The sequence below is a fragment of the Maniola jurtina genome, chromosome 21, assembly GCF_905333055.1.
Source record: "Maniola jurtina chromosome 21, ilManJurt1.1, whole genome shotgun sequence".
In the NCBI taxonomy this organism is placed as follows: Eukaryota; Metazoa; Arthropoda; class Insecta; order Lepidoptera; family Nymphalidae; genus Maniola; species Maniola jurtina.
In genome coordinates this window covers 4,576,359-4,600,524 of record NC_060049.1, presented here as the reverse complement: position 1 = coordinate 4,600,524, position 24,166 = coordinate 4,576,359, and the positions used below count along the sequence as shown (strand labels likewise).

Genomic DNA, 24,166 nt, shown 5'->3' with positions numbered 1-24,166 from the left:
TTATTAAGGCTTGTCAATCGACACGAGTCATTAACTGGGTCCACGCCACACCGAGTGGCCTAGTCTCCCGAGGCCTTCTCTGAGAGTGAAAACTTCTGTGTGGTGAAAACTGGATGGAACTCGATTAGCACTTTTTAGGATTCCTTTGTAAAACAAAGAATCCTTATTAAATAAAATGCGCAGCTATTTTAAAAATAAATTACAAGAGGTGCGAGAAAATTGTTGTCCTATAGTATAAAATAATATTTTTTTTCAGATTTGTGGAAAGTGAGAGTCGCTATTTTTTTTTTGTATTACCACCTCGAGTGATAGAATAGAAATATTTTTATTCAGATAAACTTTTATCTCCATTAAATTAACTTTTGAATCGCCAAATGCATATACAAATACTTATTAAATAGGTACCTATTTTAAAATTATTTATTATTAGGTTTCTTAGTTTTTGAATTGTCGATGCGTGTTCTGCGTTTGACATGCACTTTATCAGTTCAAGATAAACGTGTTCAAAAAGAAGGTCATAGCAGGCGGAATTAACTTTGAACTATGTTGTTTCTTACATTCAAAATACCAATTGTTGTGATTGGCTGAATTAATGGTAACTATGCTTGTTGTATGCTTGGTGCGTTTTAGAGATTTGCGCTTAATCTGATGTGAATATGAATATGAATACACTGTGCTCAAGACTGGAATCTAAAATCACGAAGTTTGACACTTTTCAATTAAATTATAATAATCTGTCCTTTTTTTATTACATAGGTAAGAAAAATATGCAAATACTCTAAAAATTAGTTGCCGTCAGAATCGTCATACTAGTTGTCAAACTACGCCGACAGGCCACAGGTATTTTATCGATAAGGACCCCACATCACTAGACCAACAAAAGACCGTATAATGAGCTTTACACCTGCGAAGGACAAACCTTGCCGCGTCATGGTCGTAAACCAACCTTCGTGAGGGAAACAAATATAAATCATTCCCTTTTACCACGAGACATAAAGTGAAAGTTTACTATGTCTCAACTCAGAGTTTACGCCTAATGTACTCTAACAATGTACGGTCGGCCTCAGAATTCGAGTAGCAACTCCGTGAAACTATTACATTAAGAACCAGTCACACTTATAACCGTTTTCTATAAACACGCCACACACACCTAACGCATGTACATAACCGTGCCACGCGAATGTGATCATTAAGGTGCTAAACGACTTACGGCCTTTGACTGTACACGTGCTTTTGTTTTATGTGTTTGTGTATTTTATGGGGGTTTGGTTATAATTTGCAACACTTCTCTTGTTTTACTTGAGCAAAGAAGATCATTTATCGATCGGGAATAAACGATAAATTCGTCCTTTAGTTATTTCTCAAAAATTAATTCTCTTGCTTCTACTAAAAGGATTTACAAACGTTGCAAGCAGTTGTTTCTGTTTGGCCTAAGCTAAGACGTGGTGGAGAGCTTAGACTGAAATCTGTAGAGCGTAGTTTCTTTGACTTTGCTTGTATTTTAAAAACTTAAAACAAGACAGAGTTATATCTCTGACATAAATCTGTCTCGTTTTAACTCCTAAGTGAGTAAAGTAAGTACGGTATTAGATCGCCATATCACCGGATGAACTAGTCAAAAAAATCATCCCATTTTTGAATTATCGAGTCTTCTCAACACTGATAAGTCTGATAATTTAATCGTTGTTAGTTATGTAATAGGATAAAATATTGTTAAACGGAATTTTAAAGGTTATACTCATATAAAACATATAACTTACTATGTTTAAAAGAATGTTATCGCATATAAAGCAAGTTACGAGGGCAACTAAGCCGTACTATCTAGAACTTGCCTTGTAAGCCCCTCGCAAACACGGAATACTGAGATAATGAAATAGATCATTTTTATTTAAACACTTCCGCGAATCATGTAAGAAGACTGCAATTTAGTTTTCTAATTAAATGTATAATAGGCTTATATTATTATCTGTTATCGCTAGAATTGTGTGAAATATTCAGATTACGTAATTCTACGTTAAGTATCTGTAGTACTTTACCAAGTACACAAACTAACCAGTCTATACTGTTTAATCGCGGAACGGCCTACTTCGGGTATAAATATAGCTCTACATAATATTTATTTATTTATATTTATTAGGACACCAGAAAATTATTATATCAAACCATTCTTAAATCTATATATTTCACACACATTATCAGATATATAACTTATTAATTAGGTGTCACTACTTGTGCCAAAAGAAGTTAAAAAAAAAAATTACTAATCAATAAAAAGTTTACATTGTACAAAATTTATGCCTAAGATAAAATAAAAATACTAATTGGTCGTTAATTAACAAAAGGTGAATAGTGAATACAGGTCCTAATAAGTAATAGGTATGTATCGGACTCATTTTGATTGCTAGGTTCAAATTCTTCTTTGTTGTTACGCCCTTTGCAGAGCGGTTGTAGTCGACGCTGGATATGCCTCTCTATTCCTCTCTGTGGCTGCCTTCTTTGAGCACTCGTAATATAAGGGGTTGTCTATCGCAGCCTTTACTTAGTCTATCCACCTAATGTGCGATCTAGTAGATATGTACTTTGGTGCCCTCTACCAGACTCTGCTATCCTTGAACAACCTACTACACATTTAATGGAGCTAAGTCATTATAGCTATCTGCATAGCTTTCAACCCAATCTTTCCAGTAGTTCGAGCTGCTCAAGATCAGTCAGTCAGTCACCTTTTCTTTTAATATACATTTAGATTAAAGATTAATTTGAACGCATAATTATCTCGCACTCATTTCATTGCACACACAACTTAGTAACTACTTAGTAACAATTTGTTCTCGTCTCTATTCTCATTTAGCGTTATCAGTTATATAATTAACATTATTTGCATAACGTGTAGGAAATGTGGGGCGGCATTGCGTTCGAATTAATTCTGTAATCGTTTTACAACGAATTGGGACATTTCTGCTTCCTGGCTAATTTTATCACAAGAAAAACGCACTCAGGAAGCCGATAGAGTTGTAACAAAAAATATCCTAATCTACTTCAAACATGTAAATTAGTAACATTAAAACTTTTAAGTTAAATTGTTGTATTTTACACCTGTAATGGTGCTCTGTTGTACATATACAATCTCGAAATTAAACGTAGTTTAAAAGATCTAAGCATACAGAGGGACTAAGTCACTTTTCAAATTGGGTACACTTTCTTATTGTCAAACAGTGATGTAGTGGTGATAAAACTAAAGCTACGAGGGTTTTAACAGGGCTCTCTCCGTCAGTCGTTTCATACAATCGTAGTTCCAATTTCATTTGAATATTAAGCAACCAAAGTCCATGAAATTTTGCAGACATATTCTAGAAACTAATATCTTTGCCTGTGGTGTTTTAGTTTTTTCTAAAAATATGTAGTTTTAAAATTACAGGGGCTCAAAGATTTGTATGTAAATTTTTAAGACCGCGCATCTTTGAAACCGAATATTTTAACAGAAATCTGGAAAACCACAGACATAGATATTATTTTCTAGAATATGTCTGCAAAATTTCATGGACTTTGGTTGCTTAATATTCAAATGAAATTGGAACTACGTTTGTATGAAACGAGTGACGGAGAGAGCCCTCTTAAACTCCAAACGCGCCCAAGTCTGACGGCGGGAAGCGAGTTTATTTTATACTATGTAGAGATTAGATACTACGAAGGTAGATTTAGGTTATAGTACCTCTTTCCTTTAGATAAACTCACGTTGTGGAGATTGTCCACCGAGAGTGGTCCAGTTTTGTGTCGAAACTTGAAAATAACTTTGTCATGGTTTAGCAACTAGTTCAACATTGATATAGAAACCCAAGATACACAAAAATGAAAAGGATATGCAACCTGTCTATGTACTGTCGAAACAGTCAAGCGTCAGTTCGCGTGCTGTTTAATACAGTTATATAATATGTCAACTGCATACCAACTGCAATTTTGCAGTCGGCTTGCAGTCTAAATACACTCCGACTTATATACCCGATGCTTCAATTTTACGAGTTATCTTTTTGGCAACCCCCTGTCAGACACCCTAAGACTTTTAAATTCTAAGAGCGTCTAGTATGGGGTTGCTGCCACTTTCAGCTTTTCTAAAATAACGAAGGTCTAACACGCGCTGGCTCTCTCTATTATTATCTGGCCAATTTTCATTATCTGACATATTTTCACTATCTGACATGAAATTGTCTCGGAAATTCGGAACGTCTTTGAATGGATATCGTGGGTAATACCATAAAATATAATATCAATGTTTTAATAAAGTCTCCACACACTAGTTTAGCTATCTTAAACACACGGTGACTGGCTGCGACCCAATTTTCGACTGCCGATGTGAAGTGGGTCCTATTATGTACCATATAACATGTAGGTGAGATTTTTCTCACGTAGTAGGTATAAAAGTGATTGGCATTGTGGCGCCTGCATAGTAAGTAAATACTATACCGGTTGTTGATAAGACTAACAATAACATAATGGCAACCTCGTGACCACAGAATTCTAATTAAGTTTTAATAGAAATGCTATCTGCCGTTCTTTGATACCAGTACCTACCTAAAGCGAGCGTGTCGCCAATTTTACATACACATACCTATAGTGCGCGACAGGTAAGATGGCAACCGTGGTGGGGACGCCCCGCACACCCTCACAGCCCCCCCGTTTACCCACGGCGGGTAAGCGGGTGACGTGCGGGTGTGCATGGCGTCCCCCCGTCTCATACCCCGATTGCCATCTCAACCTTTCGCATACTATACCTACCACGTATTCGTATTTCTATCTCTGCAGGCTGCATCTCTTACAAGTTCATCATCAAACCATTGTCGGCTTACTGCAGGTTTCCTCTCAGAATGAGAAGGTTATAGCCATAGTCCACCACGTTGGTCAAAATCAGATCGGCAGAATACTCTTACAAGTAACAACTGTTAAAATCGAAAAATTCAGATTACGAAATATTATATGTAAGCCTTAACTATAAAATCCTATTTTTTAAATACAGAAAATTTATAACTTAACACGCAAGTGATAAAATACGAATTAATATCTTGATGAATTTTATGTCATCACTCATCAGCAAATGATAAAAATACAATGATAATAACTTAACAACAATTAATTAATTATTAAATCGTGACTTTTCTTCATCAGTCATATAGTCGTGATGTTATATGTTATTTGAAAAAAAGTGTAGAAATCGTATTGCAGCATAGCGTTCCAACTTCCAACGCAAGGCTTGATAGTTGATACCTACTTCATAGTGATTTTGAAACATCGAGAATCTGTGGAAACATCTGTACCTATTTTATTTACGATTTATTAGAGAATCTGGTCAGCACGAAAGTTGTTATTATCCCATTAGTACAATCTCAATAATAGAGATTGGCTGAATTTATAATATGCTTGGTGCATCAGTTAATTTAACTCAATAGTGAGAGAGTTTCGATAGATAGATGACTCTATTGCACACAAAACAAGAAAAAACAAAACAAATAAGAAATTATAAACTAAAAAAACAATGGTATGCAAAGGCGGCCATATTGCTTAAAGCAATCTCCACCAAGCTTTCGGTAAATCAACTGGCCACACTATTCTCAATCGGGTAAATGGTTGTGTTTGGCGGATATTTAAATAAGGTTAATCAGCGAGCCGCGTCGGCAGACGTGACTTTTTTTAGGGTTCCGTACCTAACTCAAAATGAAAAAACCGGCCAAGTGCGAGCCAGACTCGCGCACTGAGGGTTTCGTACAAAACAAGATAACTACACCAAGTGGGGTATCATATGAAAGGGATTTCTTTACCTGTACATCCTAAAACAGATTTTTATTTATTTTTATACATAATAGTTTTTGATTTATCGTGCAAAATGTCGGAAATTACCCGAGTACGGATGACTCGCACTTGGCCGGTTTTTTTACAGCCAATACGACAGCGATATGGTTGACGCCAGTCACGCAATTCGCGATATCAAGAATCATTTGCCGAATCCCAGTTTACTGGTGGCGAACCATAAGAGGTTATTGCGCTCGTCACACTGTAAATATTGACAGACTACGGGCGGTAGGCCTCCGAAACCAAATAAAGAAATAAGACCCGACTACTTCTAAAACGCCACTACAGCTAAAGTAGAATATTTATGGTTCATATTTGTAAATACAAATTATATAAGTGGATAAGTGTTTTCGGTATCTAAATATTGAGACCTTTCAGACAAACTCGACAGACTTATCTCAACTTATTTTTTTGTCATATCCGCCATATCGACTTAGATAAGGGTAACACAGTAGGTAATAGATATACAACGTAAATAAAAAGTTCACGACCTTTCTGAAATTAAAACATAAATAAGTAATAGGATAGAATATTTTTTTAAGTAAACTTTTACAAGCGCTTTTGAATCGTCAAAATAGTTTACTATTAAATTTAATTACTAACTAAAAAAAAGAATAAGAACTCCATAATTTCCTTAGAACTTGAAATCGGAACTAATTTTCTTATCGTCCGACTCGTTCTAAACAGAAAACCTTATCACAATTCCATGATTCACACAGCATTATTAATTTTTTATAGATTTGCGGTCAACGGCCGGCAGTCAATGGCCTTAGATTTGTTTAGGTATGAATAACCTACTTTAACGAATTGTTTATTTCTTTCTGATAATATTTACATATCCCACATGATTTTTGAAACTCATCACATTAATATGTTAGCGGAATATAATAAAACTAAAATGATTATTTTATAGAATGTGAGCAACAAATAAATTAATTGAAGTTTCAGGGCTCCTAGATATTATAAAAGAATCATCACATGATATTAAGTTAGTAAATACATATGTGAAATTGTATTCTACCTTTGTGTTAAACTGCTGAACCGATTTTCCTGCTCCCTAGAACTCTTCATACAAACGTAGTTGGGTTTTCATTTGAATACTAAGCAATTTGAAAGAAAGAGGAACAAAGAAAGATCTTTTAATCTTTTATATTTAATAGAGATGAATGAGAACCAATTAGATGATTATTTAGGGAGACTTTACCTAAATAAACTTAACCAAATAAAGGTGAACTATTAATATTATCTATGATTATATTACAAAGAGGAAAGACTTGTTTATTTTGTAAATGATAATCTTTGAAACCACTGAACCGATTTTAATAATTCTTTCACCATTTTAGAAAGCCACCTTATCCAGAAGTAACATAGACTATAAATTATATTTGTACTGCAGACAAAGTCTCGGGCAAAAGCTATATAATTGCGAATATAATAATATTATCTTGTTTATCTTCATTTTAACATCATTATCTTTGTTTGTTACTCTGGAGAACACAGTAACAAGAAGTGTTATCTTAATCAATATACAAAATAAATTAGGCCTAAAGTCTAAACTATCAAATATCAAACACGATAATAATATCTATTCATGAATCAAGGCTTGATAGCAGTCATAGAGGATGTGCAATGGAACCTCCATCATCTGCTGACATAAACTTTTAACTGAAGTTTTTCATAAGTTGATCATATTATATTATGTGATCGATATTATCGACTAAAAGGCAACTAATAACGACATTTACTAAGATTATTATATTTTTAAATACACTGAAACTCATGAATTAATATGACGCTATCCATTGTTACAGTTGCCGGCTGCAGCCAATGTCCTCGCCGGGTATGGAGCAGCAGTGGATTACGAAGTTAATGAACTAATCTAGCGTCTTCAATGCGGGAGGCTGCGTCACCGATGTTGTTATGACGAAAACTCTCGCTCACAAAACGAAAAACAAACACGCGCTAGCGAAAGTATAACAAGAAAACTTATCGATACTGGAGTCATCAAATTGTTTTTCTTGCAAGCCAGTATCGGATTCCGCAGTGACAAAACGATAAAGTGTTACGTTGTTAACGAAAATTCGTTGCGATTAAATCGATAGATATAATAATATTTATTGATAACGTGTTTAAATTTTTCGTAACGGCATACAGTGAAAGAGCGTAGCCGTAACACGACGTGTTTTACGAGTAACTAGTGTCAGTGTGTGTATGTGTAACATAATCAATATATTGAGGGTGTGTGCGTGTGTTGTGCTTTTTAAATCTTCGGATATCGAATGTGCTTTTAAAATGCGCGTGGAGGGTCTGTGGTCCGGGCTGGCGGCACTGGGATGGTTCGTCAGTATAGTGGGATGTCACACGCCGGGTAGCGAGCTCGAGTCCGTAAGGTACGGACCCTCGGAGGAGAGATTCGGCAGTGACACCTATACTGTTGCCAGTATAAACATCACGTACAAGGATGAGCACGGTGAAGTCTACACAGAGACGTCAGAGGTAAGCCCTATTTATTAAAAAAACTTTTACAAGCACTTTTGAATCGTCAAAGGCATCTACCACTGGTTCGGAATACCTTTCCTACCGAGAAAACCAACAAGAAACTCGGTGGTTACTCTTTTCAAAGATTTGATATACAATAATATTATGCCATGTAATAAATGTAATTGAACTCCACAATCTTCGATTGTATAATATGCTTTTCTCAGGAGCATAGTTTTATAAATCATCATCATCCTGTGGACTTCCACTGTTGGACATAATTATATAGGGCCTTCCCTAAAGAGCGCCACCACACCCGGTCCTCAGCCTTCCTCATCCAGCCACTTCCCGCCAGCCTCTTTACATCATCGGTCCATCTTGCTGTAGGGCGTCCCACACTACGCTTGCTTATATGCAAGTCTTCACTCATGGACTTCCCGGCTCCAATGGCCATCGCCTCTACGATAGGCATAGCCTGCCCACTACCACTTCAGTTTGCTAATAGTTGCTATTTATAAATGTTATCTCTTAATACAGGAATTAAGATTATTATTCACGAAACGGCTGATAACTTGTGCAAATTATATCATTAATATGTCTGTTTTGATTACCACGTCATATCCTTGTTGTTGATTGTCGATTATTAAGCAGGTAGGTAAGGAATCAGCTTTGCCTATCTAAGTAGATATACATATTAAGTATGTTTTTGAGTCGTAACATCACGCTAATATTATAAAGGTGAAAGTTTGTATGTGTGTGTGTGTGTGTGTTTGTTACTCCTTCACGCAAAAACCACTGGACGGATTTGGCTGAAATTCGGAATGGAGATAGATAATATCCTGGATTAGCACATAGGCTACTTTTTATCCCGGAAAACCAAAGAGTTCCCACGGGATTTCGAAAAACCTAAATCCACGCGGACGAAGTCGCGGGCGTCAGCTAGTCCTTAATATTCCGTTCTCAGCTCCGTAGGGTAAAATCGCCAATTAGATAGCTGTGCGCGCACTATATTTCAATCTAATTGCACGCTCCGCGGCGCGAACAAAAGAAACGCATTGAAACCCCTTTCTACCTAAATTTAAATTTATAAATCTCATTTAATTAATCAACAAATACTTAAATAATACCTATCCATAATTTCTTTTTGAGTTACTCGTAAAGGAAATGAAATTAATTTTAAAAATACTAAATTTTAACGGGCATTATTGGAACATTTCGTCTCTTCGGGTTTCGCGTCCTGAATATCTGTGACCACTAGGTGCCACTAGCCCACGGTCCACTTAAAATTGCGGAACCGTTAAGGCCCCAGTACACAATGGCCCATGCGGGCCCACTACAGGCCATCGCCATTGTGTACAGGGGGTAATGGTATATGATGGCGGACAATTGTCAATCGTGGCGCGCAATCGGGGAGTTGTCGGTTTTTTGGGCACACTTCAAAGGAATCGTGGCGTAGCGTGGCCTGTGGTGTTTACACAATCGGCCATTGTTTAGTTCGTCACCGGCCGCTGACGGGGATAGTACACTTTTGTGTTTCGTGCTAGAACTAGAATTTTCGATCGTCCAAAATGTCAATATCGTGGAGCAATGAAGAAACTTTCAAGTTTATTGATTTATATCAATCTGAGCCCGCACTTTTATATTTGCAATATATATTCGAAAATTCTTTTATATTTGCAATATATATTTGATATTTTTTGCAATATATATTCGAAATCACTAGATGACATACGAACAAAGTTATCGAATTCCCCTGATGGTTCTGCAACAAGGTCACTTAACAGATTGTCCATGAATTGCCTGAAAACGGTAAAAAAATTCTTAGTCATGTTACGTTAACATTCTAAATATTAATATCATAACCTAAGTACCACATTAAAAAATGTACGTACCTTGTCCTGTTTCGATGAATGGTCAGCATCCACCATCGCCTTTTTCGCCATTTCTTTTTTATAACTTTGTGACGGTACACACTTCTGTATTACTTGTAAACAGTATACAAATAAATAGCCGCAGCCGTAATTACTTCGACGTCCATCGCAAGTGGTTTGCCAGGCAGCAATGAGCCATGCGCCATTGTGTGAACACCAAGTGATCGTGGCCTACAATTGTGCATTGCAAAGCGTGGCCCATCACAGACCATTGTGTACTGGGCGCTTTAGGAACTAGGAAGTGAACCATGAAGTAGCGGTCAAAGAGGCCAAAAGGTCAAATCAAAATCATTTATTTCCATAAAATTTGATCTAACAGTAATTGCTTATAAGAATTTCATTTATTAGTTACTAGCCGATGCCCGCGACTTCGCCCGCGTGGATTTAAGTTTTTTGAAATCCCGTGGGAACTCTTTGATTTTCCGGGATAAAAAGTAGCCTATGTGCTAATCCAGGATATTATCTATCTCCATTCTAAATTTCAGCCAAATCCGTCCAGTAGTTTTTGCGTGAAGGAGTAACAAACATACACACACACACACACACACACACACACACATACAAACTTTCGCCTTTATAATATTAGTGTGATATTTGAGATCAAAAGTGGTTGGCCTTGCTAGACTTTATCAGTCTGTGTTAAGGACAACCACAGGTAGACCCTCCGCACTAAGCAAAAATTTTGAGAAATTCTTTAAAAACCTTAATTCGATAGCAAGAAATAAACTCGTAGTTTCACAATAGGCATTAATATATCTGTGGTGTTTACGCTACTTTGATATCACAGTCCAATCCAATGTCAACGATCTCGCGAATTTGGCATCGCCCCAGACATTCTGTAAATTCTATCTACTGTACAATAAGCTAAGATGAAATTGAACAATAAAACTAACGTCATCATCCTCATGAACATTGCCCATTGCCTGCTCACTAATAGGCACCGGTCTCCTCTCTGAATGAGAAGGTTTGTGCATAGTCTACCACGCATATTAATGCGGCTTGGCTGACTTCACACACCTTAAAAAAGACTATGGAGAACTCTCAGGCATGCAGGTTTCCTCACGATGTTTTCCATCACCGTAAAAACAAGTGATATTTATTTTAATTGAATAGTTAGAGGTGCGTGCCCGGGATCTATCCCCCGACGTTCCCAATAAAACACCGACCGACGCGACGCGACGTCTTAACCATTAGGCTATCACCATCGAACCAGCATCGATGTGTTATCGCCGTTAAAATGCTATTTTAATTTTTAATTTTGATTTATTTTCATTTGCTAGGTTCACTTGCAGAGTTATTACATTGATACATTAAAAATAGACCTACTTAGTCTAAACATAAAATGCTATACTTAGTTAAGAATTATTTTTGACTCATACCCAGGTATGTTTTTAACCAGTCATTACTCCGTGAATGTCCGCTTTTATTTGTTCTAATAATAAATTGTTTTTGTGAAATCGTTGAGAATTTTCCATACAAATGCACAGAAATAAGTTTCGTGGGCGATTATTTTCTTTTGTAAGAGATATCAACACTTGAGATTAGTTTAGAAACTTCGTCGTTATTTGATGATCAAAATAACGTGAAAACAGAAATCCCAAACAAGATAAAGTTCAATACTAAAACCCGACTGCTCTTAATAAATGCTGAAATATAGAAAAAAAAAAATGTTTTGTCATGTTTGATTTAGGTTTTTAAAAAATCTCGTGAAAACTCTGCTTTTCCGAGATAAAAGTTGCCTATGTCAATTTCCGGGACGCAAGCTATCTCTGGAAGTGGAAAAATGTTTGATTTTCCGGGGTAAAAAGTATTCTGGGTCCGTCCCCGGGATGTAAGCTGTTTGCCAAATGTTATCATAATCGGTTAAACTATGAAAATTTATATTCTCTGGGCATTTGAGATTGTTGTTGCCGGGTCGGGTCACCTACGGAACAACATTCGCCGATAATTATAATAATTCAGATCCTGTAAACAAGATTATTCTCTATAAATAAATGATGTTATTTATGTACATAATAATAATTAAAGAAACAGGTTTTCGTGATATCGTAGCAAGAAGTGAGAACGGGTTTAGGAAATACATAGTAGTAAAAACAAAACTAATTGAAAAACTATTATTATTATACATTTTGTATCAAGTAAATTATACTTATCGAGGTAATTACTTAATTTCCATACTTCTAATGACTTATAAAAGTAACAATCAGGTTTTTTTTTAACCGACTTCCAAAAAAGGAGGAGGTTCTCAATTCGTCGGGATCTTTTTTTTTTTTATGTATGTTCCCCGATTACTCAAAGACCCCTGGACCGATTTGGAAAATTTTTTTTTTGTTTGAAAGGGTATACTGTGCAGGTGGTCCCATATAAATTTGGTGAAGATCTGATGAATATCTTCGGAGATGGAGAACAGAACTCCTCAATGGATAGGAGCAAATTGCTCGCGATCAGTGTAATAGCTTAGTAAACAGTAGGGTTTTAACTGGGCACAGCATATTATAGTACAGTGGGGCCACTAAAAATTGTGAAATAAAAAATTTTCAAAAGAAAAATAAAACCGACTTCAAAAACGACAAACACTAAAAAGTAAAAAATAACTTTTGTTTAGCTACACGTGTAATGCACCTAGGTATGAAGTCGGGCGAGCTTCACTCTTGGATTTCTAATTTTGTTTTAATATGCTCGCTCGACTTCATACCTAGGTGCATTACACGTGTAGCTAAACAAAAGTTATTTTTTACTTTTTAGTGTTTGTCGTTTTTGAAGTTGGTTTTATTTTTCTTTTGAAATTTTTTTTTAGTAGGTATGTAATTGAAAAGCGGTCTATAATTTTGTTTAGGTACAATAATATGTAATAGGTTAACTGTTAATGATAACATGATGGCTTCAAAATGGAATAAAAGAAAAATAATAATACATATAACACACATATTAAATAATTATTATAATTTAGATAAATTGGTCCGATTTAAAGAAGGTTTAGGGGATATTGGCCTCTCCTAAGTTGGGAGATATAAAGGAAACTACATCTCCCTTATAATCTCGTTTATTACACAAATGCGTGTATCCAATAAGGGAACGTAGTACAGACTGTGTTATAAAATTATAATTCACGGCAGCCGCGGTGGTCCGCTGACTCAGGCGCGGGCATCGTGTTACCTGTGTCCCTACAGTACTCCCCTGCCAAAAAATTTTTTTTTTTAAAGTTGATTTCTCCTTTATATAAAAAATTAATAGGCATCTCCGGGAGACTGCATATGTTACGTGCACAATGCAACACTTCGCTCGCCTGCCGCTACAATTGCTGACACAAAAGTATCACATTACAGAAAATAAAACATAACCATACACACAGTAGGTAACACTTAGAATAATGAACATGTAAGTACTCAAATTACCGCAAAGACACATATTATCAAAAAAATTATATATTACTATCTATTAAACAATATAAAGAGTTGTGCTGCGTAGGACAATTGCATCGTTCTACTTATGTATACCTATTAGCTAAAATTATGAAACCAGTACAATGTTATAATACTTATTATATACTGAACACTAACTTTAGAAATTTTAATACTATAATCTATAATCGAATCATTACAACTGCGTTTCCATGAAACGAATTGGTTTCTTAACTACTCTTCCACTCCGGGTAGTTTTTACCAAATTGTCGTTCTCGGGAATGTCCATACTTACAGATTCATTTAGTAGATACGCCGGTTTTAGTCGATTGATCGATACAGAACTCAACCTGTCACCTATCTGAATAAGATATACTTTACCACTGCGCTTCGCAACTCGATAAGGACCGTCGTAAGGAGGCTGCAGTGAACGGCGTACGGTGTCATTTCTTAGGAAAACATACTCACACACTTGTAAATCTGGATGTACAAACAACGTTCTACTATTACCGTGCGATTCTGGTTTGGGCTTAATTTTACTAATTGAATCTTTTAACTTATTTAAATATTCTGACTCGGAGATTTTTATTGTGGCGTCATCATAAAAATCTCCTGGTAACCTTAGGGTTCTACCAAACGTAAGTTCAGCTGCACTTATCCCGGTATCACTCCTTGGTGCCGCTCTTAAGCCTAGCAACGCTAGTTCATCTACCCATGAAGTACCTACCGTAAGACGTGCCATTAAAGCTACTTTTAATGACCTATGCCATCTCTCCACCATACCGTTACCTTCGGGATGGTAGGGAGTAGTACGTAGTTTTTCTATCCCTAAATATTTCATAAGCTGAGTAAACAAATTGCTCTCGAAAGATTTTCCCTGGTCCGTTGTGACCTTGGAAACTGTTCCGTAACGAGATATCCAGCCTGTAAAAACTACTTCAGCTACCGTCTCTGCTGTCATGTCGCGTGTCGGAAACGCTTCCATCCAGCCTGTGAAACGATCTATCATGGTTACACAATATCTGTAACCGTCTGCAGTGATAGGTAAGGGTCCCACTATATCTATGTGTAGATGCTGAAAACGATCGACTTTCGGAAACTTATTTATCTCAGATTCCGTATGCCGATGAACCTTGACGCGTTGACACTTGGTACAAGATTTCGCCCAAAGATTCACGTCCTTGTTCATACTAGGCCAAAAGAATTTTTGTGACATTAACTTTCTACTAGCCCGAATTCCCGGATGACTTAAATTATTATTAATAAATTATGACCGAATCGAAAGCTAAACGTCGAAATTCTTTAGGTAAATATGGTCTCACCTTACTTTCCGATATTTCGCAATAAATAGGTTTACTACACAATGGTAAATAAATCTGCTTAAACTGCAACTTACCGCTGTGTGTGTTCTGCAACTCTTGCATTAGGTACTCGTCGCTTAGTTGCTGGGTGGCTAATTCTTCGTAATTTATCGAAGTAGGACATGTTATTGTTGCAATCCGAGACAACGTATCCGCTACCACATTGTCTTCCCCACCTATATGTTGAATATCGGTGGTAAACTCGCTGATGAAAGCTAACTGCCTAACTCGCCTAGGGCTGTCAACATTACTATTACTTTTAGTAAACGCGTACACTAAGGGCTTATGATCCGTAAAAATTGTTAGAGGTCTACCTTCATATAAATTCCTGAAATGCCTCATAGCCATGAAAATAGCCAAAAGCTCCCTGTCGTACGTACTGTATTTTCTCTGAGCTTCCGTCAACTTCTTGGAAAAATAACCTAATGGTTGCCATGCGTTGTTCACCTTTTGTTGCAAAACGGCTCCGACGCACGTGTTAGAAGCGTCCGTCATCAGAGCCAAAGGTACATCACGTAACGGATACGATAATGTAACTGCGCTTTGTAAGCTGCTTTTACATTTCTCGAATGATTCGATGGCTTTTTCCGTCCATTGAATCATAGTCTTGTCCTTTTTCTTAGTATTATGTAAATAAGTATTTAACTCGCCTTGATATTCTATCGCCTTGGGAATGTGTGACCTGTAGAAGTTCAACATACCTAAGAATCTCCTGAGCTGCTCCACCGTTTCCGGTCGGGGAAAATTGACAATAGCCTCAACTTTCTCGCCCAGTGGTCGAATACCTTGAGTTGAAACTTCATAACCTAAAAATTCTAAATCCAATAAGGGAACGTAGTACATACAGACTGTGTTATAAAATTATAATTCACGGCAGCCGCGGTGGTCCGCTGACTCAGGCGCGGGCATCGTGTTACCTGTGTCCCTACAAAGGCTTTACACAATCTTTTAATATTAAGTATGTTTTTGCCAGTAAATATTCTAGTAAGTAATAAAATCTACCACAAATCAATGCCTATCACAATAATTTATCTATATCTTACAAGTTCCAAAGATATTTGTAGGTTTCGTGTTTATACCAAAAGTAGAATATAATGAAATGTAATATTTGTGAGATTACTACTTAATTATCTACATCATAAACTGTTCGAAGTTAATTAAATTGTAATGTATGCAAGAAGTTAAAATTAAGTAATAATAACTTGAATATATTAAATAGATTAACTGATGTTCGATTAAGCAACAATTTCGTTTCTTCTCACGATAATTTGAATTCTTAGGTATTAAGTTGGTAATTAACTAATGAAAAAGTTAAAGTATTGAAGAGTAGATTTTTTTTTGGTTGTTTCCGTATATTTAGAGAAAAGAAGGAAGCCTAAGGTCCGGTATCCACCTAAATGGAGAGGAGAGATGTGTTCAGTCAACCAATCGATTCACAATAGATGACGCGAAAAAATTATCACGTCATCTTTTAAAAATCTGATTCAATGAATTCAATCGTTCTCATAAACCGTACCTACATGATTCATGATATTGAGGCAAGTAAATTAATTAGAAAATACAATATAGTGTCATCATTGTCTGATAATAATTTTGTGTAACACAAGCGAGAAACCTGACGATTTCATCTTGGCTTTAGATTTTGTATCTTTTAAAGATAAAGATAAAACTTAGCGTAATCGAGATGTTACACGAGTTGTTTTATTTTTGTTTGGGTCATGGCATGACGTAAACTTTTAATTGCATCTTAATCACGAATCTATCTTGTTTTTATCCTTATAAAGTTGTTTCGAGTTTCTTCATACAGCCCGAGCACAGTATATTTTGCAACCCTTTGGCGATGAAAAAACCGATCAAGTGCGGATCGAATTTGCACACGAAGGGTTCCGTACCATCTTACAAGATATATTATATAACACTATGTTCTTTTAATTTGCATGGCGGCTATTGAAATTCGCTATCTTGGTTTGTTATTATTAGTTGTTACATCGGCAATAGAAAAAAAAGTAGTCTCTGGAAAAAATTCAACTTTCTTCCTATTACGGTTCATGAGATATGTAAATCCCGCTGACGGACAGACGGACGGATAGCGGAGGCTATCACCCGTATTCACAATCATCACTGAGGTCTCACAGTGCGCTCCAACGCACAGTGTAGGTTCCACCAATCAGATGACTGTATCACGTCAATTTACAATGATCTGATTGGTGGAACCTACACTATGCGTTCGAGCGCACTGTGAGACCTCATAGTGATGATTGTGAATACGGCCGTATGTCTTTGGCATCCGTCGGGTACGGAACCCTTGAAAGCATTATTGATTTGAACATGCTTTTCATATCACCCTGTTCACTCAATGTACTTACTCAATATTCATATATCAATGTGTGTTTAATTAATTATTATTATTTCGGAACAATTACACATTGTTTTAAAAATCCATTGTTATCAAAATTGAAATTGTAAGACTTAAAAGAATCGATTTCACGTTACTGATAACGACGTATATGTGTACCGTTTGAGTGAGACGGCTCGTGAAGAAGGTTACATTCCATTTTCGTTTCCTTCAATAATCCTTCTGGCGCGAGCTTGGATGGCTGGAGTGAAGACTTCGGCGGGGAGGGGCAACGCACGCTCAACAGACTCAGGATCAGCTGTAGCATTGTAATAAGAATTTTAAGTTACATATGTGTCCCTAGTGACCTAGTCCCTACCCCCTGCATTAGGAAAACCTGTCTTCCAGAGTATACCTTCTAGGGGCAAGAAAAGTTTTCTTACAATAAACACTTACATCTAATATTATTTAATATTATCTTGACTAGCTTAAATTATGAAAAGAGTGTATGAAGAGCGTATTTCCTAATTAAAAAAAAACTGTTTCGTCGTAGCCCTTAGATGCCAGCAGTAGGTCAAGACACCGCCTCAGATATTTAACCGTCAAAGGGCATAGCGAGAAACTCGCTTTTAGTGGGTTACCAACTATTACGCAATAGTAGTGAAAGGCAATACACGAGTATCAATGTGTGATAACATTATGCCCTTTCCAGTAAGTTGTAACTTGTTACCTACTTAGTTACTATTTCGCGCGAACTAATAGAAGCTATCGGCCTCATTTCAAAGTTTTTCTTTTCAAAATGCGGCTTCATAGAATTTCCATAAGTAACAAAACTTTAGCAGGAAAAATCGCGCGGTGAAATTTCGCAGTGCGTTGCCACCCTAACCAAATCCCACATCGAAACAGCTGCTAGTCTATTATTAACTTGGAACAAATTAAACTGGTGTTTTCATTAACTCCGTCGCGTTGGTCGTCGGATCACACAAACAGTCTCAATTGGCATTCTAAAGAATTTTGTTTGGTTGTGCTTTAGGATTGATAAAAAAATCGAGTTCTTTCCAGTCCACATTTTTAAGGTTCCATACCTCAAAAGAAAAAAGGAACCCTGATAGGATCACTTCGTTGTCTGTCTGTTTGTTCGTCTGTCGTGTCTGTCAAGAAAATCTTTAGGTTATTTCCCGTTGACCTAGACTCATGGTCTTATGGCACAAGTAAAGGGAAAAATCCGAAAACTGAATTTGTGGTGACGTCACGAAAAAAATAATTTAAATGTAAATTAGTATTTTCATAGTATCGCATGAAAAGAGCCGTTGTATCTTTTGTTATCTGCCCAAATAGGTCATTGTGTTACTATGCCAAATCATTTCGAGCCATACACGTCTCAGTTATGTTATAGTGTTCCAGTTTTCTCATTTTTATTTTAAGCTTCCGTATCTCACAGTGCAAAACCCGAGTCCTTATAGGATCACTTCTAGGACAACGTAGACTTATGGTATTTTAATTGCGACAATAGCAAAGGGTCCAGTTTAAGAAATTAATTCTAGTATCGACTATTCTCACAACGATACTAGAATTAATTTCTTAAACTAGACCCTTTCAAGTAAAGATTTTTATATAAACCTGTAAGGATGATACTGCCATTGTCGCAATTAAAATACCTTAAGCCTACGTTGTCGTATTAGTTGACAAATTGCGAAAAACCAAATTAAATTTGAATTTTGCGGGCAGGACTGGTATACCTATTTACCACTTGGTATACTTAGTTATCTTACTTTGGAAGTTGAAACACGTTTTGATTATTTTTTTAATGATTAACCACAAATTCGCAGTTTTCAGATTTATTCTTGTACTTGTGCTACAAGACCTACCTACCTGCCCAATTTCATGATTCTAGGTCAACGGGAAGTACCCTAAAGGTTTCTTGATAGACACGACAGACAGACAGAGAGACAGACAACCTATAAGGGTTCTATTTTTCCTTTTGAGGCATGGAACCCTTCTTAGCGGATGTCTACGTCATAATATATCTATCTGCATGACTTTTCGCCCGATCCGTTCTGTAGTTTGAACCGTGCGTTGATAGATCAGTCAGTAAGTCAGGCAATCAGTCAGTCAGTTTTTCCTTTTATAAATATTTAGAAGATAGTAATGTTTAGGCTCGCAGGAGGTGGATGGAAGAAAACTAGTCGGCGATAATATCCTTATAATAATTATATTCAAAGTTACATTTAAATGAAAAGACTAAAAACTAGTGCTTATCTCTAAGGATGAGAATATTCTAACTTAATATTACGATTCCCACATCGCGCGGGTTCTGGTATTACGCCGCGTCAGCTATACGGGTCGTATTCGTACGTGGGAATGGGAATGCATGTTGCGCTGGCTCACTATGTATCAGCCGCTGGCTTCGCCTGCGTAACAAGATATACGTTAACAGCTGTTTTTAATGTTTTGATGTTTTCCAAAGAAACGGTAGCTCAGTCACGGTTACTTAGCATTCGGTATCAAATTAGTGGAACAGTTTTTGAGGTCATTAATAACGGAAACGCTTTATAAAATTTAAAACATAACGAATTAACTTATATTATTCGGTATCGTTATTTGTATTGTGCGCAGGAGTCAAACAATCCATACTAATATAATAAATGCGAAAGTGTGTCTGTCTGTCTTTCTGCTAGCTTATCACGGCCCAACAGTTTAACCGTTTTTGATGAAAAGTACAGAGTTAGCTTACATACCGGGGAAGGACATAAGCTACTTTTTGTCCCGGAAAATCAAAGAGTTCCCTCGGGATTCTTCTAAGGGTCCATCTATTTAACTGATTTATACGAAGTTTGGTGCAAAGGCAGGAAGTCGCGGCCATCATCTAGTTTAGAATAAATTATGGGTCTATCTATATTTAATATCAATAAGAATTTGAATTTAATCTGGCTATTCTCTTGTACACAATCACTAAGCTAATCTAAAATGACAGGTCTAAGTGTATTGTTATCCATTTCATAATGCCCCCAGTAGATAAGGATAGAATTTAGACCAATAAATTTAGACATTGAGTACAATAGAAACAGCCACACATACTTATGCACTTTTTCTCCGGGTCTTGGGGTATCAGAGTTCTCACGGGATTTTTAAAAACCTATCAACCCACGCGGCCAAAGTCACGGGTCTAACATATTTTTAATTATGTATAATTATGTCGCAGTGAAATGACATATACAGGGACCTCGCCATATCCGTCAGTGATTTGTTGAAACCCCGGGAGATGTTAAAACGACAACTCAATTAGACCATTTCACTAAACAAATCTAGAGATATCGTAAAATACTGAGCATAGTTTAGTGACTAGTGAAACACCCGATAATATTAAAATAATATTGCCCAATAGGACCAAGTGTAGTCGAACCCTTGACCACACGAAGAGAAAGCTGACTTTTTAACCACTAAGCTATCAATGCTTTCGCAATTTTAATGTTTTTAGACGTTTTTGGCGTATCAGGCTTTTCCAATGTTATGTCATAGAGATAACATAATACAGGGTGTATCCAGAACGCTAGCAAAACCGTAGCGTTATTATTATACTACCGAAACACTATCCAATGCCAATAACCTAAATAAATTAATTGCCTTGTTTAATATTTTTTAAACCCGCAATGTGTAGATTGCACAATTCGAGTCAATGCCCCATCTACGACGCGGCATTGACTCCGAGTGGCCTACTTACCCAACGGTCGTTGACCTCTAGCATCAGTAAGCTGTTTTACTTGCAAAATATTGTGAACTATAAAAAAAGGATTTTTTCATTTATTTTTTTCGCGTTTTGTTCTGTGGTATTTTATCAGTAATCATGAGTACTATCATCTGTCTTCGTTTTTGCTAGAGTTCTGGTTACACCCTGTATGGTGAATGCGACGTGATCGCGTTTATCAGAGGCCTTAAACACTTTAATGCCACTAAAACGTTGCTACTGGGAAGCGGAAGGCTTTAACGCCGATTAGTATTGCGTTCGCGACCGACGACGCAACCACAATAACTTCTGATAAGGCGGAGGATTCACGAATACCGGATTTTTGAAATTTTTGACTTGGTCATTAGAACCAGATTTAGGTATATCATTCAATTTCCCTTATTATTGACAAAAGCAATACAAGACTAAATATAGGCATGAAGTAAAAAAATCTTTTTGAACTTAGATCTTATATTAACAAAAAAAACCGGCCAAGTGATAGGCAGATTTGCGCACCGAGGGTTCCGTACACACTATTTTTTTCCAACATTATGCACGATAAATCAAACTATTATGCATAAAATAAATGAAAATCTGTTTTAGAACGTACAGGTAAAGCCCTTTCAAATGATACCCCACTTGGTTTATTTATTACTTTGAAAATTGAAAATACTAATTATTTGTTCTATTAGACCTACCTACCTGCCAAATTTCATGATTCTAGGTCAACGGGAAGTACCCTATAGATTTTCTTGACGACACAACAGACGGACAGATAGACAAACAGACAGACAACAAATAAACAAAAACTACGAAACCATTAAAAAGAGACGCTACAATCGTATCACATTAAGAAAGTAATCCTTTCCTCTTTTTATATCGAGAAACCTATCTATGAGAAAATTCAGAAAAGGATTTTAAATACTCAATTAAAACCTAATTAAGTTACTATCTATAAAAATTTAATTGTTTAATAATAATTTAAGTGCTTAATTATTCGGTGACCAATATTAATATGAACTTTTCCTTGTTTACGTATGAGCCATTTGTAATTCATAATAATAATGTATTTCAGACCATTTGAGCCATAAATAAGGAAAATTATGCTGTTTTGTCATGTCCTTAATATAATAAGAATAAGAATTCTGGTATTATTACGTTTTATTATTTGTTCTTCTATAACAACAGAAATATAGTACACTCTGTGAAAATTTCGATTCTCTACCTATTACGGTTCATGAGATACAGCCTGCTTTCAGACAGACAGACGGACGGACAGTGGAGGCTATAACAGGGTTCCGTTGGCACTCTTCGGGTACGGACCCCTAAAACATTGTTTCTATACTAATTTAATAAATAATCAACTTCAGCCAAAGGTCAATGGTCATTGTCAGTTTTAATCAATATGTGAAAAACAAATAAGAATCAATTAACTATTATTTACGGTAGAGAGAATGTTTTTGTAAAATTCAGCCAATTATGATAACCTTTATAGCCTAAAAACGGAAATATAACTCGGTTCTACCAAAATACAATAAATACAATCACTATTGGTAAACGGATCCACTACTTTTGTTTTGTTTTGTATATTTTTCGGGTTGTACATTTTGCCACTTACACTTCCACTTCCAGATATGATTTATTTCATACTAGCTGATGCTCGCGACTTCGTCGGCGTGGCTTTAGGTTTGTCGAAATCCTGTGTGGCTCTTTGATTTTCCGGGATAAAAAGCCTATGTGCTAATCCAGGATTTTATCTATTTCCATTCCCAGCCAAATCCGTCTAGTAGTTATAGCGTGAAGGAGTAACAAACATACACACAAACTTTCCTCTTTGTAATATTAGTATCCTGTACAGCGTTTCTCTTTTTACTGTGGTATTAATAGGTACTTCTATTCCTAAGGGTTTTATCTCACTGTTCAGGTGATGAATGCGCTGAGATAGTATATTCTAACAAGGTGATATGCATAATAGAGGATATTGTTAGAAGCTACGAGCGGTTTAGCTAATTAGTAGGTGCAAATACGTGATTAGAACTTATCTTATCGAGGGTCTCGAAAATCTTCATATAAACCTATAATTATGTGCACCAAGTCTAACATCAGTAGACGATTGTATACGGCATTTTATTATTCAAAACAAAAGCGAACGTAGGTATTGCTACCATATTGAGACGAAGTAGGCTGGTTGCCATGTAAATTGCAACCAGCCTGCAATTGACGACCTCCGTGGCGTAGTGGTAAGCGCTGTGTTCTTATTAGTGTGAGATCCCGGGTTCGATTCCCGGCAGGGGTTTGGAATTTTATAATTTCTAAACCTCTGGTCTGGTCTAGTGGGAGGCTTCGGCCGTGGCTTGTTACCACCCTACCGACAAAGCCGTGCCACCAAACGATTTAGCGTCCCGGAATGATGCCGTGTAGAAACTAAAGGTGTGTGGCATGCCATATGCCTTCCAGGTAAGCCCGCTCCCATCTTAGACTGCATCATCACTTATCACCAGGTGAGATTGCAGTCAAGGGCTAACTTGTATCTGAATAAAAAAAACAATATGCGATTTTTATGTAGGTATTGCCTGCTTGCCTGGTATGTTACGTCAAGCAGATTTTTCTTCGTCATTTTGTTCACGCAGTTATGGCACTGCTTCCTCTCCTTGTCCCTGTCCTATAAGAACAAAGCCTCAGGCTAATATTATTTAAATATATCCGACAAGAGGATACATTTCAATGGCATATATTTCATGTAGGTACATAATTCACGGTGGACTTCAAAGAGATTCCCCTTGTATTTACTTTCGCGAACAGGGTATAAACACTTTTGTCTTGTACTTTGCACATGACGGTATAGTATATGTGACTGCGAGTCATTGCCACATTGAATAAATATTGGCTGAACAAGGCCTTAATTAAGGCCCTTTCTGCTTGGTTGGTTGTTTATTTTTATTAGTGTGCCGTACCTATACTACCTATACTTTACGCTTTTTCTTGCAACTTTGTCCAATTACCTGTGACTTTGTAATACACATTAGTCTCTGCTAAGCATAAGACAATATAATGTAGATAAGAGCATAAGGCACACCTTATGCTCTTATCTATTTTAA

The 24,166-nt window shown here is 36.5% G+C and overlaps 1 protein-coding gene and 1 long non-coding RNA gene across 6 annotated transcripts in view; one reads left to right on the top strand and one right to left on the bottom strand.

Annotated features, from left to right (window-relative positions):
• LOC123876287 (protein goliath) overlaps positions 1–24,166 on the top strand; it is a 97,348-nt gene that overhangs the window by 49,287 nt on the left and 23,895 nt on the right. For all 5 annotated transcript variants that reach the window (XM_045922497.1, XM_045922493.1, XM_045922496.1 and 2 more), the window contains one exon: positions 7,650–8,334. In XM_045922497.1, the coding sequence (XP_045778453.1) occupies positions 8,050–8,334 (285 nt within the window). In that variant the 5' untranslated portion in view covers positions 7,650–8,049. The remainder of the gene's footprint in view (positions 1–7,649; positions 8,335–24,166) is intronic.
• On the bottom strand, positions 1,050–22,412 carry LOC123876293. The gene is made up of 4 exons (XR_006798307.1): positions 22,401–22,412; positions 19,104–19,115; positions 14,109–14,111; positions 1,050–1,150 (listed from the first exon to the last, which is right to left on the bottom strand). It is a non-coding gene; the product is annotated as an uncharacterized LOC123876293 (long non-coding RNA).